Source organism: Centruroides sculpturatus, unplaced genomic scaffold, assembly GCF_000671375.1.
Source record: "Centruroides sculpturatus isolate CEXI.00-Female unplaced genomic scaffold, Cexi_2.0 scaffold4, whole genome shotgun sequence".
NCBI classification, from domain to species: domain Eukaryota; kingdom Metazoa; phylum Arthropoda; class Arachnida; order Scorpiones; family Buthidae; genus Centruroides; species Centruroides sculpturatus.
This window is the reverse complement of record NW_019384444.1, coordinates 1493186-1514329: the sequence shown is the minus strand read 5'-3', so window position 1 is coordinate 1514329 and position 21144 is coordinate 1493186. Positions and strand designations below refer to the sequence as shown.

General features: G+C 34.3%; 1 protein-coding gene across 1 annotated transcript in view; it reads right to left on the bottom strand.

The window, feature by feature from the left end:
• Positions 1-5400: 5400 nt before the first annotated feature.
• The window catches only part of LOC111620261 (39S ribosomal protein L44, mitochondrial-like), a 43149-nt gene continuing 27405 nt past the window's right edge, over positions 5401-21144 (bottom strand). Inside the window, exons 7-9 of the mRNA XM_023362156.1 lie at positions 10466-10521; positions 10291-10373; positions 5401-5639 (exon numbers count right to left, since the gene is read on the bottom strand). Coding sequence (XP_023217924.1) covers positions 5434-5639; positions 10291-10373; positions 10466-10521 — 345 coding nt within the window. The 3' untranslated portion in view covers positions 5401-5433. The remainder of the gene's footprint in view (positions 5640-10290; positions 10374-10465; positions 10522-21144) is intronic.

Below are 21144 nucleotides of genomic sequence, written 5' to 3'. Positions count from 1 at the left end.
AAAATGAATTTGGTTTTGTCTAGTTAAAACTAGAATTTACTGCTAGTCAAAAATGAATTTGAGTTAAAACTAGTTTTAACTAGACAAAACGGGTTTTAACAAAGACATTCAGTATAAACTAGTTTCAACTAGTTAAAACGCGTTCTAACTAAAAACGGGTTTTGACTGTAACATATATATATATATGCTTTTATTTCTGCTCTACATTTTAAACTTTGATTTTGCAGGGAAAAATTGAGTGGGTTATGTACTACTCAGCTCTCCAGTTTCGGAGCCCTTTTATGTGTTTATATTTACAGGCAACACAAATTTTATTATACACATAAAACCTCTATAAAACTCAGAGTTGTGTCTAAGAGAAAATTCCAAATTACTGTTTGTTCGCCGTGTAGCTCACACGCCGTCTCGCTCTCGCTAAAATATGGGCTGACATCTTGTTACGTACGCGTATAGAATATACTGATTCTAATTGGCCAGTTTTAAATAGTTTCCGATTTTGTTGGTGCAAATGACATCAAAGTACTGTACAGTCTCTATATTCTGTCACCCAGTAATCCAATACCCACTGGTCCGATTACAGATTCTACTGTACAATTTATGTCAGATCGTTGCAATTTTGCAGCTTTGAGAGATGTTAAAAACCGTCGCTCATTACATAATATAATAACTCAAGGGGAATTATAAAATACCAGAAATCATTCAAAGGATTTAAAAAACTATTGAAGAACATGGCATGGCATATGCAAAAGCTAAATTATTTGGGTATGTTTATAACACATAACTATCATGTCATATGAGAATGGCCTATATATAATTTATATATATAAAATTTGTACTTGAAGTTTTCAAGTACAGAAGATTTGTGGGGGATACTTTTCAAGACTCCTAGTAAATGCCTAAAGCTGCAGATAGTACTGAACTGTATACATATATACTGTTTTTTTCTTATATATACACATCTATAGTAAAGTTTGTTTATAAATTAAGCACAGTAAGGGGTTTTTTCATTTTTTGACTCTTTCCATCCTTTGGACACTAAAACGGCATTTTTTAGCATGTTGCCAGTATCCACAATTAGTCTGCACAATGTATTTGGAACAAATGACACCAGAAAAATTCCTGGGGTTACTAGACTGGATTTGATCCCAGATTCTCCAATGATAGGCTGATATCTCATTCATCCACCCAGTGCAAAAACAGAGAACAACAAAACTAATAAAACAGAACAATTATAACAATACTATAATAAAATAAATGTGAATGTGGCCTGAATAAGGAAGAAAAATTCAGCATATGCTAAGTCAGAAACTTTCTCCTTTTCACTTAAAGCAATTTATGACTTTTCTTTGGCATATCCAAATTGCTAGCATCACTACTTATCACTCCTGTGCTTTATGGTCATTCTTAAGTAAGATAAAGGTTACTTGAAGTGAGAAGTCTTGAGTCCAATGAAATGAGTAATGTACTTAAGGAGATTGCTGTACTTTTGTTTAGTGTGATGTACAGTAGACAGAAAAATAAAAACAACAGACAAAGGAGTTTCAGGTGATGCCAAATTCTTCAACTACTTCAGGATAAAAACAAAAGTTGCAAAACTTTTCATAATTTCACTTTGTGATAGAACTGACAAAACAGTGCTGTGTAGCACATACAGAAGCTAATCAAAGAAATCTGGATGACTAATTACCTAGATATTGTGACATAGCTGCTCCAGTGCTCTGGTAGGTTTTGATATCAGCCAGGCCCATGAGTTGGTAGTGGGCGATCCAGGCAGATTTGTTGACTGGATGGAGATTTTATCATGTCTGTGACATACGAAGTCTCGTGCCTCACAATAAAAATTGCTCCTTATTTGAGTGACATTCAGGTTATTGTTAAACTTAAGCACTGCTCAGTGTAGCTAAATGATGCAGTTGAAAGCATTGCTAAACTTCTTTTATTGAAGTGCTGTGCACAGCAATCTCAACTGGTTTGTTAAATCTGCAGCACTTGTTTCAGTCACTTTTCTCACTGCAACAAAGATAGTTGCCTCCACAGTGGAAAGTTGAAATCTTATATGTGACTGTAAAATTATAAGGTTTTAATCACCTTGAATCAATATTCTGTTTGTACTAATTTTTCTTTTAAAATATTCATTAGTAAAATTAAATCAGATTTGACAACACTTTTATATATACAATGTTTTGTTATATAGTGTATGTTATGTTTCAGAAAGAAGCTACATACACTACATTTAAATCATTAATTTTACCTCCCAAACAGGCATTGTATCACAAAAATGAGTTATTTTTAAAATGTTTCAAATTAAATAATTTGCCAAACATTTCAATAGCTGCACAGAGATCTGCTGTTTTGGAACTGCATCACTGCTCCATGTTCATTATTAAAAGACTTGCAGTAGCAATTGCAGTGTTTTTGCAGAAAAAGCGCTGAATTTAACAACCAGTCAATTCAATTCCCAGGGTTTTACTCAGATGTGTAAATACCTAAATCATGTAAAAACTTCAAGTACAAATTTTATGTATAACTAGCTGTTACTTGCAGCTTCACCCATGCAGAATTTGCAATTTGATAGAAATAACTCTCCCTCAGTATTTCACTAAGATTCTCAATCATTAGTTGTTACTATAAAAAGAAAAAATTGCATCTAAAATAGTACAGTAGAAGCCGTTCTTCATGTTAAGCCTTAATCCTCTCCCTCTCCCCATGGGGGAATTTCAAGAAATCCCTTCTTAGTGTGCATTTTCATGAAGTACCCTAACAATGTACCAAATTTCACCTCTAGGTTTAGCAGTTTGCTCTGGGTGATGATGAATCAATCAGTCAGGACATATAATTTTATATATATAGATAGTTATATACAGACCATTCTCATATCACATGATAGTTATGTGCTATAAAACATCATGTAGTGTAAAACCATGTTATACAGCACTAAGAACCAATACAAAATAGATAGATTTTGTTCCAAAGCTAAATGATATGAGTATTAAAGGATTTAAAAAACATGTTCAATAGTTTTTAAATCCTTTGAATGCTTTCTGGTATTTTATAATTCCCTTTGAGTTATTATGTCATGAGAGATGGTTTTTAAATCTCTCAAACCTGCAAAATTGAAATGATCTGACTTAAATTGGCTGTATAAAAATTGTACAGTAGAATCTGTGCAATCTGACATATTTCACATGATATGAAAGGACTTAAGGGTCTGTTCAGAAATGCTTACTGATTGGTTGGTTGGTAGCAGTGATGTCATCTGTATTTTGTCAGCCACTCTCTAATCCACACTTGAAGATGGTGAGTCTGGTAGTGACATGTAAATTACCATAAACTTTATAGGTAACATTTCTGAACAGACACTATATGACTAATGGGTGGGTAGCATATACAGATTAGATATGCTGTACAAAGGAATGATTCATATGCATGCAGGATGGTCAAAAATTTCATCAAGCACTTTTCAGCAAAACTGCATGTGTCATAAACCACAGTACTACCACTCAAACCTTTAAAAATACAGTATAATTTTAACTTTCAATTTCTTTATATCCGATAGCAATGTGATTACATTTAAACATTTCTGGATGACACAAATTTATTTTATTCTTCTAATTTCTCCAAAATGTACATTTCGGACTCTAAGTCTCTCTTCAGTTGGAGCAGCGTGCATCCCTGGGGTGTGAGAGAACATTTCCAGAGGTGCTAGAGAAATTTCAAAAATTTAAAAAAAAAAAAAATAAGAATGAGGCAACTGAGTTTTCTACAAAGAGTCTGTGGTACCCAGCAACACAGCACCCACACTTCTTCACACTCTACCGTCTCACTTCTACACTATCTACTCTACCGTCTCTCAGCACATAGGCTTGTCATCAGTCATCAGTACATACAGTTAATGTAATCACATTGTCACGTGCAGTACAGGAACTAGTTGAGACGTGTTTGCTACTTGAATACAGCATTTTGCACATCAAAACAAAAGCCAAAAATGCATCTGATGACTTACGCGTGGCTCTTTCAAAAAAAGAGCCTTGTTTTAATAGAATTATTATGAATAAACAACAATCTAGCCATTAAAATTTAAATATTGCTTTTTATGTTATATAGTAATATATATTGTGAATAAACACAGCATTTGTTTATGCAATAAATGCTTTTTAAATAAAAAATATACACACATTTTTTAAGGGGATGTAAGAGCTTATTTTCAGATTCAAGGGGTGCTGATCACTAAAAAGGTTAAGAACTGCTGAGTTGGAGTATGAAATGAACATGGCACATAGCAAATATTAACAAAAGTGTTTATATTTCAATGATTAAAACTTTACAAAAACACATTACATCAATTTAATCAAAATAACTGTGTTTTTGTAGTTTTTGTAGTTCAAGTTTTAATCATTGAAATATAAACACTTTTGTTAATATTTGTTATGTGCTATGTTCATTTTCTACTACAACTGAAGAGGAACTTAAAGTCTAAAATTTTAGAGAAATTAAGAATAAAATAACATATATCTGTGTTAACTGGTGACCTGTGGTGTGATTGCCCTGTAAATATAAACACATTATTCCTTTATATTCAATAACAAACTTTAGGATGAAAAGCTTCATTATATAATTTAATTTTTAAACATTTTTGGTTGTCTTAAACAACCTTCCTCAGGATAGAAAGAAATTACAATTTAAAAATAAGAACAGAAATTGGAATGTCCTCTGAAACAAGTTGATTTTGAATATTAATGTTTTAGAACAACAAAAGTTTAAATGTGCACGTTGCACATTTAAATTATATTAATATATTCAAAATCAACTTGTTTCAAAGGGCATTCCAGTTTCTGTTCTTATTTTTAAATTGTAATTTGTTTCTTTCTATTCTGAGAAAGGTTGTTTAAGATAACCAAAAACATTTCAAAATTAATTATACTACATTTTTAAAGCTTTGAATGGTGATTTCATCAAGCTATTTGGAATAGTGTATAATAAAACTTATGAACTGTTTATTTCTGGAAGATTCTTTTTAATATTTTTTGGCTTTCAGTTACCACAAATAACTGAAATCACAGATAAGGAGGCTAATGTAGTATAATCCATTCTTTGAAAACAGATGATTCCATCATCTTGCCTGTTTGTACTGATCAGTGTTTAATAAACTGTTCTTTAATCTGCCAAAATTAGTATTTTCTCTACTTTATCAAAATTACATTACATTTACCATATCATTATATTATCAAAATTACCATATATTTGGGTACAGTAACAAATTTTTCACTATAAACAGTACTTTATTTGTGAATAAATCACTGCATATATATGATAACACACTCATCTTTGCAAATCCAGATTTGATATTATTTCAAGTATTAACCAAAGTTTTGAAAGATCAAATAAGCTGCATAAAATAAATAAATATACAAAGATTTTATTTACATTACATTTTTATGAATAGGAAATTTTTGTATTATCTTTAACAGAAGTTGATGTCCATTCCAATAAGGGCACATTTATTTTTTCTTTATCTAGCTCTAGTTTATGTCCTTTATCTCCAAATGGAAGGGAAAATGATCCTGGTGTTATGTGAAAAATCTTATTTAAAGCATCTCTTGCTGCTACATCCACAGCTTCTTTAATGGTTTCTCCAGGACCTATTTTAAGAATAGCTCTTTGTTAATGAAGCTTGCTATGACTTTTTTAAATATTACTTTATAAACAATTCATTAAAATTATAAAGTTAAATAAATTTTTCTTAATATTAATCAAAACAAATATACCAGTATAAAGAAGTAATAATTAAATATATTGGGATGTTCGGAAAGTAATTTCGTCTTTTTCCATGGAAAAAAATACAACATTTTTATAACAAATAAATATTTTATTGAATTATATATCAACCATTTTGGTCAAATACCTGTTGTCATTGTTTCTGGTAGTAGCATGATTTCACATTCATAAAAGTTTTAATTGTTGTTTACAAAAAACTGATCCAAGTGATTTTTAACATTGTCATTTCAAGTAAATGTCTTACAGTTAAAAAAATTTGTATAGACCGGAACAAGTAATAATCTGAGTGTGCTGGATAGCACGCCCCATCTAAGTTATAACAGTTTCTGACGAGTTACCAAACTTGTGTGAAATTTGACATTATTGTGGTAAAACACTACACCTGTTTTGTTGATCAATTCTGGTGGCTTTTTCTGTTTGATGATATTACTCAATTTGTTTACTCAATTCAATTTTTTTTTACACTTTTGAATCAATTGTTAAATTATCTGGTAAAAGCTCCAAAAAAAAATTTCCTTAAAATCCCACCAAAGAGAGCATCTCTCTTTAAGAACATGTGGAACCCATATATCAAGCTTTGAAACAAAACCAAGTTGTTTCAAGTAATCATAAATCAGTTCAATTTGACAAATTTCATCTCTTAGTGATTTCACATGTTGTTATTCGGCAGTTTGTTTCAATCAGTACCTTTATTTTGTTTTCATTGGCTTCAAGTGGCCATCCAGAATGTGGTCCTTCTTCAATATTGAAATTGCCAGAACGAAATTTTGTAAACCAGTTTTGGCACTGTTGTTCTGTCAACATATCTTCTCCGTACACGTCACACAATTTTTTTCTCGTTTGAACAGCATTCTTACCTTTTCGGTAATAAAAGAGCAAAATGTGCCAAAAATGCTGCTTTAGATCTTCCATATTTGATGGGACACAAAAAATAAACAATTGCACGAAATCAAACAAAATTTTTTACAAATAAGCCTTAAAATGCTAGCTGTCAAAATATATAATGATAATACGATTTAGAATGAAAACGACAGGAAAAATACGACTAATCCGTCTAGTGGTAAAAAAAACGAAATTACTTTCTGAGCAACCCAATATTAAATTATAAACAAAAAATTTCTTCTAAATTCATCGTAAGCATCACAAGTACTATAATTTTGTATAAACAATCTATAGGTTATCTACCAATTTAAATTCACAATTATTACTATAAACACAATGAGCAAATTGGATAAAAGTATGTAATACACTTAAAATCTGGTGTCTTCTTCAAAGTTAAGATGGTACCAGGCACATAGGCTTGAAGAGATCCTCAAAAGATATTATAACTGTCTTCATTTCTACAAACCTTCATCCAATGACAGTATGACAATATATTTATTAAAAAATTAGTTGTGTAATTTTGTAGCAATTTTTATTTTTGGTAACACAGAAGACACCAGATTTTAACACGATATATTTATTATTTCAGAAAAGTAATGTTAAACAGTTTACATCTTAAATAAAATCATCAGAACAATTAATAAACATGAATTAGCAACATTCTGAATATTCAACTAAAATGTCACTTTCTTGCTTTAATAGATTAATAATGTTCCGTTAATGTGTGTAAATTCCAGTGTATTGAACAATTCACTTTCAGTTGATATTAGTGATAATGTGTTTAATTGATCTTCTATCATAGAATTTTGTAGTTCATTTTTTAAGTTTGAAAATGATCTTGTGTAAGTGTGATTTCACACTACAACCAACTGGACTGATTGAATCAATTCCAAGTTGTGTTGCCATGACAACAGCAGTAGGTCATTCAACTAGTACCACCAGTTGAACAGATTTAAAAATTTAAATATTTGTAGTTGAGTCAGATCAATTGATGAGCCACAGCCAATGAGAGTTTCAAAGCTACAGTCAATCATACTTTGAATTTATGAAAACTTATATAATGAGAAAAGTTAAAAAAAAAAGAAAAAAAAAAGACTTTTCAGAATCATTAATAAATGAAGTAAGATAATTTATGATTACCCAATTACCCGCGATATTTTTAAAAAATTACCAGAGATATTTTTTAAAAAATTACAAAAACTTACAATAATTGGTTGATGTTTCAATTTGTAACACTCATTCTGATTGGTCATAACAAAACACCAACATAAGTATATTCAATGTGAATGCTTTTGCTATTAGTCAGCCCGATTATAGGATTGGTTGGTTGGACCAATTGGTTCAAGCAATCATGTGAAATCAGCCTCAGCCAGTTTGATGACCATCAAATGATATTCAGAGTTTATTTAACTCTGAATGTGATTTCAATATTTGGAAACGTTGTTTAAAAAAGCAGCTTCATAATTTGAATGTAATTTGAATCTGAATGTAATTTTTAAATTGTAGAATTTCTGAAATTAGATCTAAGGCCTTCAGTCGTCAAAATACACTGAATTCAACTTCTCAAAAGCAGATGCAATATCTTCATTGTACAAAATTTTCCAAAAAACTAAAATTAAATCTTTCTGCAATGAAAAAATGTGAGAGAGAAGCCGGGGGTTGAGACGAAAGGCTTAACCCTTTCACTGGTGTCAGATTGGCAAGATCCGCTCATGGTGTCACTGGATGGCGTTCTTATGTTATGCACTTCTACACGTTCTTTGAATTTCTTAATTTCTAGTGCAAGTGGGAAGGTTAGCAAGGTTGTTGATAAGACATCTGTGATACCAGAGGAAGAGCAGCCATTGTAAAAATTCAACAAATTTAATAAAGCTAAAAGATTACAAACACAAATCTAGGTGCGAGGAATACAGTTCCCTCAAACCCTCAAACTAATACAAAATCACTAGAGAACATAATTAATACCAATAACTATTTCCGACTGAGAGAGAGAGAGAGAGAGAGAGTACATAAATCGATTAATTATCATACCTCATGTGGTAGTTGATCGTTAATTCTGACAAAACCTTTTCATGGAGGACTGGGGGAAGACGTTTGAGATGCTACCAGCACAAATCACCAAGATTAAAGGCAATCCTTCAGGACTTTTCTTGTGGCTAATGCACCAAATCAAAAGATGGCTTTTTTTGGACGTTTGACCCGAAGATCAGGTGCACTTGCATTATATTCCCATCAAGTGTGGGAATCTGATCAGGTGACTGTTTAAAATAAAAAACCATTTAACTATCCAGCAAAATTCTTTAATAACATAAAAACATTTTCAAACGCATTGAGCGTTCATCATCAGTTATTTCTCTAATTTGAAATGGGAAATTCGAAAAATTATTTTCAAATTTCCCGTTTCAAATTAGAGAAATAACTGATGATGAACGCTCAATGCGTTTGAAAACGTTTTTATGTTATTAAAGAATTTTGCTGGATAGTTAAATGGTTTTTTATTTTTAAGTTGAATTCTCCAGTAAGCAAGTATACAGGTGACTGTTTGTTTGGTAGTCAAAGGTGTCATCGCTGGACGAGGGAATTAAACAAAATCGACTAGCAGGTTTTTTATTTCTTCCAATTGTTTTTAGATTCTCCCTGCGGACATAGTTAAATATCAACTTTCTCACACTCTGACAATTGATTGTTTTAACATATTTTTGATATTTTCACAGGTCAATGTGAGGGAAAGACTGTCACCTCACAGACCCTATAAACATAAATTCTTTAGTTGCTTGTTGATAGTTAATAGATAGTTGATATTCTCCTGGTTTTAGCTTCATGGGAACCGGACGGAATGAAGGGAAGGTTCTTATAATTCCCTTTTTCTTATTTTGCAAATTTATGGAAAAACAACTTCCTGAATCTCACAATATGCTTTTTCCTTGTGTTTCCATATGACGATGATAGGGACAAATTCTTCACTTTAAACTCTCTTTTTTGTGAACACAGGTTTCACTATTTGTCCTTCAAACTGCATTATTTGTACCATTCACTTCCTGGTATCAGAGCTCTCAATCATTTGTGTTTTGTACAGAAGGCCCACTTTTCAAAGGTTCTGTCTGTGTGTCCACTGAATTTGGTATTTTTCCACTTTTTTTGCTGATGATTCCACTTTCCATCTTCTTATAGTTATTGCTTTCTGGGTAAATTTTTGAAATTTGTGACTAGTTTAAATATTTCTGAAAATTAAAAATTGTCAAGATGATCTGGAAATGTTAAAACAACAAGGGTCTGTTTATCCTTGTTTTAAAATAAATTCAATATATATCTCAAATACCTTAATCCAACGTATAAAAATCTGAACTATGATTCAGATTTAAGAGTTAAATCTAGAATTAATGCTTAGTGAATACTGATTGAAAACTCATGATTTAAACCTTACATGATTTTTAACTCAAGATGGTGAATATGATTGTTATATTTTATGTATAGGTAATAAAATAAAATTCTTTAAAATAATAACAGTTTTGTAATACATATCTGTATATCACTCATGATTATTTCAATTTTCAGAAGCTAAAAATACTGAATTACAATACATAATGCTTCAAAAACAAAAAATAATAGTAATAAATAATAACTTTATATTACCTTTCCCTAAAAGTACTTTATCACAATAAATTCCTACATGATAGACTGCAAATATTGTGTTGGTTCCGGCTTTCCACAATAATCTAAAATAAAAAACAATTTACACATAAATTAATATATTGATATAAGCTTCTAGTTATTATCTATTAATTAGTAATAAATAACTGAGCCTAACGGCCTTATTGTTATGATTACAGATTTATCATACACCTTTAAATGTGTAAGATGAATCTGCAATCATAACAATAAGACCAGTGAGCTCATAAGTTATTTATAGTATAGTTAGTTATTTATAGTGTAGTTATTTATAATTAATAGTATAGTATAGTTATTTATAATTAATACTTTTAATTATAAGCTTTTTGCCTCCAATGAATTAATTAATTATCTCAAACTTCCAATTGGTGGAGATATAAGAGACTTGGCAAACCGTATTGGTGTGACAAAATAATTGAGATCAGTGTTTTATCAATTTATTTTATTAAAATCTTGCCTTTGATTTATGCTAATGTATGATTACTTTCTAATCAACTCTCATATTATACTAATATTAAATATGATCATTTTTATATATTACAAGTAATTATCAATGTATTTATAGAATTTAGTTTAACATTACACTTAAAATATATAAACATTACATTAAATCTATAAAAATATAATAATTAATAAATAACCATAACTAGCTATTATTATTGGTATTCTTTATACACAGGGTGGTAACAAAAATTTCTCTCTAACCAATTATTTCAAAAACTAATATAATCAATAAACTGTTTTAAAAAGTTTGAAAACATTTATAAAGGAAAGTTTTCTCACGATTTACACTGGTAACAGGTTCTGGATTTAGAGATAACCACTAAACTTTTTGCTAATGTATACTATATCAGACATGTGCTAAACCAGGCCTGGCCAACCTGCGGGCTGTATGCGGCCCATCACGTTAAATTGTGTGGCCCGCTAAGCAATATTATATATCTATTAAAACTTTTGTTTCCTGTTATGTGTATACCAAAACATGATATAATAAGTTTACACTTCACGCTGACGTATACTATTATTATAACACTTACGTACAGTGGCGTTATAGGAGTGGAGTTCTGGATACAGAAATTTATCAGACTTTTTGAGCAAGGTCTTATCCACTAGCACTTTCAGTAGTGAAAAACTACCATCATCAAGCAGTACATAGAATACGATAGTTTAAGCTTTTTTCATATTTCAAAACCGTGTTGTATCTTTATATTAGTTTTTCAAAACCGCAATGCAGCGTAATAATCAACACTTGGCATAACTCATTCATTTATTTCAGTTTTTGTTGAGACACGTTCTTACACACGTTTCAGGCTTCGTTTTGCCCCTCTTCAGTCAACTGGAAACATATAAAACCAACCTTATACACATTATGACCCGACATATGAATTTAAAAATCTTAAAAAATTTTTATATTTTACAAGTAACATACCTTTTAAAACCCTTTTAAAATCAAAAATTCCATCTTTGGATGTATTTCTACATATTTCTACAAGCGGGAATCATACACTATATTTTACTAGACTTCAAAGGCTATAAAAAATAATATAGTTATTTTTTATAGCCTTATAGAATATAGATATTTCTGGAAACCTTCTGTGAATAATTATGTAAGGATAAATTCAATATACAATTAATATTTAAGTTAATGCTTAAGTTTAATTAAAAACTGGGTTCTTTTGAAGATTTTTAGAAGAAAAAATTTTTGGAAGGAAGCATTATTATACAAATCACCATAAAAGAATAACATCATTAAACACTGTGAAGTTTAGCTGTGTTGTTTAGGTAAGAACTATTAATAACGTTATATAAAGATAAAACAATTAAAAGGAAGTTTAATAATATAAATTGTATAAGAACTAGTGATGATATAAAAGAAGAACTATGCTACATGTCCGTTATGGTCTTTTCTCGATATTTCAAGGAATCTTCTGTGAATAAGTATGTAAGGAAAAAAAACCAGTATATAGTCTGACTTCTAAATGTTAAGTGCAATAACTATATTATGTTTTATAGACTTCGAAGTCTAGTAAAGTATAGTGTATGATTCCTGCTTGTAGAAATACATCCAAAGATGGAATTTTTGATTTTAAAAGGGTTTTAAAAGGTATGTTACTTGTAAAATATAAAAATTTTTAAAGATTTTTAAATTCATATGTCGGGTCATAATGTGTATAAGGTTGGTTTTATATGTTTCCAGTTGACTGAAGAGGGGCAAAACGAAGCCCGAAACGTGTGTAAGAACGTGTCTCAACAAAAACTGAAATAAATGAATGAGTTATGCCAAGTGTTGATTATTACGCTGCATTGCGGTTTTGAAAAACTAAGTTTAAGCTTTCCAAATGATATTTCTGGCAGTTCAGCTGATTATGGTTTTTGAATATTATTTAAAGGTTCTTACGTCATAGCACGTAGAAAAAATGATAATAAATAAATATCATAGTGAGATTTTGATCCTAGTGTGAGCACACCACTTTATAGTGACATCACTCGTCATGGTACTCAGCGTGCTACTGATTCTTCACAACTTGAACCTAGTCACACCATTCTTATTTACAATACCACTGAGCCTGATTCGTCTGAATACACAAAAAGTAAGTTAACCACTCGTGTCAATCCTCGTGAGCTTGGTATTGCGGTTAAGGGTCTCCGCAGAATTCGGAAAGGGGGAGTGGCTGTTGACCTTGTCGCTAATAGTGATGTGGCTGCTATTACTTCTGCTGTCGCTGGAATTTCAGAATTGAGACTCACTGTTCCCAAGCTGAAAAAACCCCGCATTATGTTGATATCGGTTCCAAAGAGCCTAGTTAAAGATGATCTTCTTGATATCATATACACTCAGAATCATTCTATCTCTAATTCAATGTCATTGGATGAGTTTATGCAGTGCACCACTATTCGGTTTGCTGTGGGCAAACGTAACCCCTTTCATCTGAACTGGGTGTTGGAGGTGACTCCGGAAGTCCGGAAAAAACTGCTGGACTTGAAGACTGTCAACCTGTTGTGGACTAGATGCAAAGTGACTGACCATATATCAGTGGTGCAGTGCTTCAGGTGTTGTCAATTCGGTCATACTTCTCATCATTGTGTTTCTGAGAGATCAATCTGTAGTCAATGTGGTGGAGAACACTCCTACAAAGAGTGTGTTAAACGAAACCAGACACCCTCTTGCTCTAATTGTGCTAGAGAAAGGTTTGCTGATAGAGCGCACAACTGCATGAGTCATGAATGCCCAGTTTACATTCGCATAAGGAATCTAGTCATTAAAAGGACTGATTATGGACATTAGTACCTATATGCATAGTAGTTCTCAGTCAATCTCTATTAATTTGGTTCAAATTAACCTGCAGCGCTCTATCGCTGCCACTTCCCATCTCAATCAGATTCTTGACACTTATGATTTGGCTCTTATGCAAGAACCTTACTGTTGCAAAAATAAAGTTGCCTGTTTGCGCACCTCTTATGGAATTCTTCAATGTACTGATAAGAGCCCGTGGGCGGCTGCTGCCATTGCTAACAAGGAACTGTCTATTCTATTTCACCCTCAACTGAGTTCGGACAAACAGATCTGTCTCGAAATAAACTACCCTAGGTTCAGGTTGTTAGTTCTCAATATTTACAGCTCCATTAGGGATGACATTAATTCATCTCTACAATTTCTGCAGACTGCCATCAATCTTAATCAGGATGCACACATCCTAATTGTTGGTGATTTTAATGCCCACTCCCCCACTTGGGGGGGTACAACTCAAGATGAGCGTGGTGATGCTTTGGCAGACTTTGCCGCCTTCAATAATTTACTGATTGCAAATGACCCATTTTCACCACCAACCTTTACTGGTAGTGGTGGCTGCTCGTGGGTGGATGTCACTCTTTATTCTGACAGTCTTAGCCCTCTGCTGAACTCATGGGAGTTAATGGACCTAGATAGTCTTTCGGATCATGCCCTTATCAGCATTAGGATCTCTACTTGCATCCCTGTTAATCACTCTAAGACTGTTAGGCCCTATAATGTTGCCAGGGCCAACTGGGAGCTCATCAGTGACATGCTAAAAGACATCACTGCCCAGAATTTTGTTGTCAGTAACAGGGCTAGGGCTGTGAAGATCATTGATGACGTCATCGATAAAGTTAATCTTGCCTGTGATGCTCACATACCCAGGAAATGCAGAGGAAGGCGGCCTGTTCCCTGGTGGACTCCTCAACTGACACAGATGAGGTGCACCAATAACTACCTTCGACACAGATATCAACGCTGTCGGAACTCACAGCGTGACATCCGCAGAATTGAGTATCTCCGGTATCAGAAGGAGTATAAAGTTGCCATCAAGGCTGCCAAAATGAAATCTTGGAAGGACTTCTGCCACCGCAACAGTAGTGATCCTTGGGGCTTTATCTATAAGTTTTCCTCTGGAAAGATCAGTTCTCATAGCTACCTATCCAGCCCTTCTCTATCTGCTGATCTGACTACTACTGTCCATACTCTTTTTCATCAGTTTTGCCCACCTGATATAGAGGATGATGATATTCCCTTCCATAGCAACATTCGCAACAATCATGATCTCTCTAATCTTTCTCCTGCTGATCCACCATTTAGTCATTCTGAGATTCTGGATGTCATTCAAAGAGCCAAGGGCAGAAAAGCACCCGGACCTGATAACATTACTGCTGACATAATTAGAGCTCTGTGGCAAAGGCATCCTGACCTCCTCTTTCACCTTTACAATCTCTGCTTGAGCCATGGTGTTTTCCCGATTGCTTGGAAAAGGGCTCAGTTTGCCCTGATTCCTAAGGATAAATCTCTGCCGCCAACCACTAGCAACCTTCGCAACATCTCACTTCTGTCTGAACTGGGTAAAGTCCTTGACAAACTTTTGTGTAACAGACTTACTTGGCATTTGGAGTCTACCGGATATCTTCACCCTTCTCAATTTGGTTTTAGAAGACAGCGTGGCACTGTTGATGCTCTGATGGCCCTTACATCCAAAGTACGTGAACTCCTTTCATCATTTAAATATGTTCTGGGAATTAGTCTCGACCTGGAGAATGCTTTTAATTCTGCCTGGTGGCCTCTTATTCTACACAGGCTGCAATGGAGCAGGTGTCCAGCTAATCTCTATCAGCTAACCAGGGATTTCCTATCCAACAGGGAGGCCACCTTAAGGTCAGGTACTAACACTTTTTCCCATCATTTGGAGTGTGGCTGCCCTCAGGGTTCTGCTTGTGGCCCTCTCCTATGGTGTATCCTTTTTAACGACTTTCTTTACAGTGACTTTGGCGAGCATATTAGTGCTCTGGCTTATGCTGATGATGCTTTCCTCCTTATTCCTGGAGACTCGAGGCATGAGCTCGAGACTAGGGCTACTGCTGTCCTTACTGTGGTCAGTGAGTGGGGCAGTTGTAATAAGCTACGGTTTAATTCCAACAAGACCAAAGCATCGTCTTCACTAAACCTTACTCTCCACATCTTTACTCTCGCACTCCATGCATTAAGATGCAGGGTCGATCCATTCACATTATCCCTCACTTGAGGTTCCTTGGTGTTGGAGCATAAACTGTCTTGGGGTCTCCACATCCATCACATTACTGATAAAACTACTCTTATATTTAATAACTTACAAAGGATTGCTAAGAAACACTGGAGGCTTAATTATGCTGCTTCAAACTGTATTTACAATGCAGTCTTCATTCCCATTATTTCATATGCTGTGGCTGTCTGGGAAAGCGGTGTCTTTCTCAGTCACAACTACCGCCGTCTTCAATTTGCTCAGCATAGGGCCCTTCTCAGGCTCACGAGAGCATATTCTACTGCCTCGAATTATTCTCTTCAGGTTATCAGTAGGAAGACACCTCTGGATCTTCACTTGAGGCACACTGCTTGTACTTATCATATTAGGAAAGGCCATGACATCATTATGAACTCTATCTCCTATGCTGAAGGCACCTATGAGACAGATATACCATTTACCAACCTTCCTCATCCAGCAGTGAGAAGTGGGTTTGACACATCCTTTACAGTTGCTGCTGATTATATAATCTTCACAGATGGATCAAAGAATGCAGAGGGCACGGGCTCGGCCTTCGTCATTTTTGGCAATGAGGAGGAAATATATCAGAATTCTGGCACTCTTCATCCTAACTGCTCTATATTCCAGGCAGGACTCTGTGCCATTTACATGGCTGTTCAATGGTGTGAAGCCAATCTTACTGGAAGTAGAGTTACAATTTGCTCTGATAGTGCTTCAGCAATCAACGCACTTAGGAATCTCAACAACCTTCACCCTCTGGTTAGGAAGATTCTAAACTATATACCTTGTGCTCAGAACTCCTATTCCCTCGAATGGGTGAGAGGTCATCAGGGTGTCCTAGGTAATGAACATGCAGATCTACTTGCCAGGGAGGCTGCAATGATCGGTACCTCTGGCCCTTTCAATTATTCAGTGCTACCTGCTTCTTTTCTTACACTCCAGCATTGGAACTACAGCTTCGATCTCTGGCAGCAGAGATGGGATAGCTACAATGGCCTTGCCAGGAACTTTTTTCCATCTATTCATGACCACCTTTTTCACCACTGGGTTAGTCTGGACTATGAAACCACGCAATTCTTCACTGGGCATGGGAGATTCCGGGCCTACTTACAGAGGTTCGGCAAATCTACAACGGACATCTGTACCATCTGTAATTGCTGTGATGGGGTTGAGCACTATATATACATGTGTCCAATGACTGAGGATGCTAGGCATGAGCTTGCCCTTGCTCTTAGCCACAGGGGAATTAACTGGCCATGTGAACTTCATGTCCTTCTTAAGGATATTGACACCTACAAAGCATTCAAAAAATTGATTCATAAGTATCACATATGCTCCGTCATTCACTAAGTTAGTCAAGTCTGTCATCAGGCATTATTTTCATTTGCTTCCTGCACATTATTGTATATACATATCATTATTGTTCTGCTGCAGCATATATCTATGTAATATTATTATTACTATTAGTATTGTCTATTTTAATTTACTGTACATGTTATTCTACTCTCAAGTTTTGTATAATATCGATTGATTTGTATTGGTCATCTTACCATCTGTTCATACTTCTCCATTGTCATACTGTTTGTACGTTATCTGTCTGTTATTATGTATGTATCTACCTGTGCTTTGACATATCTCTGTATTTAATCCGATTATGCTCTTGCGGTATCGGGAGTAAATAAAGATAAAGTAAAGTAAAAGTAAAGTGAGAAATGTCCGTGAAAGAGCATAGTTCATGCATGTATGCGCACCAAGGCAAAATAAGCATATGAGCAACAAAGGAGTATTTTTATCTTGGGTTGAGTTGTTTGAAAGCTGTTATCCAAATTTGTGGGAGCTCGAAAGTTGGGGAGTTGCACGGTATGGTAGTAGAAATGTAGAGTATCTCCCAAATAAATAGCTCTTTTTGTTCGTTGCAGCATTTTAGTAATTTTATTTCGTTCCATAGAGGCTGATAGTTGAGGTCGAGTACTTTCTTTGCTAATTCTGTAACTGGCCTGTTATTTTTGATGTCTTCTTGATTTTCATGGATATGCGAACTTAATTTTCTAGCAGTAGCGCCTACATAACTAGTCTCTTCACCAGATAGTGTGTGCTTTAGCAGGATTTGGTAGATACCGGATTTTTCGTTCAACTGGTACTTATCCCTATCATTACAATGCAGTCTTCTTAGATTTGGTTGTGGTGTAATTGGTAAAATATAACCATTACTTCTAAAAAGATGTGCAATTTTTAAGGAGATAGGGCCTAAGTAGGATATCGGGGGATGCGCTATTTTTGAGTTTTCTTTATTGGAAAGAAAATATTGTGGAAATAATCTGTTTTTTACACGATTTTTAAGAAAAATGAATTTTGAGTGTGAGTAACCTGCTTTTAACATAATAGATTGAATAATGGATAATTCATCTTATACTAGCACCTGAGTAGAAGGGAGAAGGTAAGCCCTCCGTCTTAGCGAAGATATAGCAGAATTTTTGTAATGTGATTGTTGGTAAGCGGCGGCTGGAATGATTTGTGGAGCATTATTATTTCGATGATAGACAGAAAATATAAGCTCTGGAGATGTATGTATATCTAAGTCCAGGAAAGATATTCTATTGTTTTCTTGCTCTTCAACAGTAAAATTAATTGTAGGATAAATAGAAGCTAATATTTGAGTAAATCGAAGCAAGTCCTCATTGGAACCATCCCACGCAATTAACACATCGTCGACATACCATAGAAACATGAGAGGATATTGGATTGNAAAAATAATATAGTTATTTTTTATAGCCTTATAGAATATAGATATTTCTGAAAACCTTCTGTGAATAATTATGTAAGGATAAATTCAATATACAATTAATATTTAAGTTAATGCTTAAGTTTAATTAAAAACTGGGTTCTTTTGAAGATTTTTAGAAGAAAAAATTTTTGGAAGGAAGCATTATTATACAAATCACCATAAAAGAATAACATCATTAAACACTGTGAAGTTTAGCTGTGTTGTTTAGGTAAGAACTATTAATAACGTTATATAAAGATAAAACAATTAAAAGGAAGTTTAATAATATAAATTGTATAAGAACTAGTGATGATATAAAAGAAGAACTATGCTACATGTCCGTTATGGTCTTTTCTCGATATTTCAAGGAATCTTCTGTGAATAAGTATGTAAGGAAAAAAAACCAGTATATAGTCTGACTTCTAAATGTTAAGTGCAATAACTATATTATGTTTTATAGACTTCGAAGTCTAGTAAAGTATAGTGTATGATTCCTGCTTGTAGAAATACATCCAAAGATGGAATTTTTGATTTTAAAAGGGTTTTAAAAGGTATGTTACTTGTAAAATATAAAAATTTTTAAAGATTTTTAAATTCATATGTCGGGTCATAATGTGTATAAGGTTGGTTTTATATGTTTCCAGTTGACTGAAGAGGGGCAAAACGAAGCCCGAAACGTGTGTAAGAACGCGTCTCAACAAAAACTGAAATAAATGAATGAGTTATGCCAAGTGTTGATTATTACGCTGCATTGCGGTTTTGAAAAACTAAGTTTAAGCTTTCCAAATGATATTTCTGGCAGTTCAGCTGATTATGGTTTTCGAATATTATTTAAAGGTTCTTACGTCATAGCACGTAGAAAAAATGATAATAAATAAATATCATAGTGAGATTTTGATCCTAGTGTGAGCACACCACTTTATAGTGACATCACTCGTCATGGTACTCAGCGTGCTACTGATTCTTCACAACTTGAACCTAGTCACACCATTCTTATTTACAATACCACTGAGCCTGATTCGTCTGAATACACAAAAAGTAAGTTAACCACTCGTGTCAATCCTCGTGAGCTTGGTATTGCGGTTAAGGGTCTCCGCAGAATTCGGAAAGGGGGAGTGGCTGTTGACCTTGTCGCTAATAGTGATGTGGCTGCTATTACTTCTGCTGTCGCTGGAATTTCAGAATTGAGACTCACTGTTCCCAAGCTGAAAAGACCCCGCATTATGTTGATATCGGTTCCAAAGAGCCTAGTTAAAGATGATCTTCTTGATGTCATATACACTCAGAATCATTCTATCTCTAATTCAATGCCATTGGATGAGTTTATGCAGTGCACCACTATTCGGTTTGCTGTGGGCAAACGTAATCCCTTTCATCTGAACTGGGTGTTGGAGGTGACTCTGGAAGTCCGGAAAAAACTGCTGGACTTGAAGACTGTCAACCTGTTGTGGACTAGATGCAAGGTGACCGACCATATATCGGTGGTGCAGTGCTTCAGGTGTTGTCAATTCGGTCATACTTCTATCATTGTGTTTCTGAGAGATCAATCTGTAGTCAATGTGGTGGAGAACACTCCTACAAAGAGTGTGTTAAATGAAACCAGACACCCTCTTGCTCTAATTGTGCTAGAGAAAGATTTGCTGATAGAGCGCACAACTGCATGAGTCATGAATGCCCAGTTTACATTCGCACAAGGAATCTAGTCATTAAAAGGACTGATTATGGACATTAGTACCTATATGCATAGTAGTTCTCGGTCAATCTCTATTAATTTGGTTCAAATTAACCTGCAGCGCTCTATCGTTGCCACTTCCCATCTCAATCAGATTCTTCACACTTATGATTTGGCTCTTGTGCAAGAACCTTACTGTTGCAAAAATAAAGTTGCCTGTTTGCGCACCTTTTATGGAATTCTTCAATGTACTGATAAGAGCCCGTGGGCGGCTGCTGCCATTGCTAACAAGGAACTGTCTATTCTATTTCACCCTCAACTGAGTTCGGACAAACAGATCTGTCTCGAAATAAACTACCCTAGGTTCAGGTTGTTAGTTCTCAATATTTACAGCTCCATTAGGGATGACATTAATTCATCTCTACAATTTCTGCAGACTGCCATCAATCTTAATCAGGATGCACACATCCTAATTGTTGGTGATTTTAATGCCCACTCCCCCACTTGGGGGGTACAACTCAAGATGAGCGTGGTGATGCTTTGGCAGACTTTGCCGCCTTCAATAATTTACTGATTGCAAATGACCCATTTTCACCACCAACCTTTACTGGTAGTGGTGGCTGCTCGTGGGTGGATGTCACTCTTTATTCTGACAGTCTTAGCCCTCTGCTGAACTCATGGGAGTTAATGGACCTAGATAGTCTTTCGGATCATGCCCTTATCAGCATTAGGATCTCTACTTGCATCCCTGTTAATCACTCTAAGACTGTTAGGCCCTATAATGTTGCCAGGGCCAACTGGGAGCTCATCAGTGACATGCTAAAAGACATCACTGCCCAGAATTTTGTTGTCAGTAA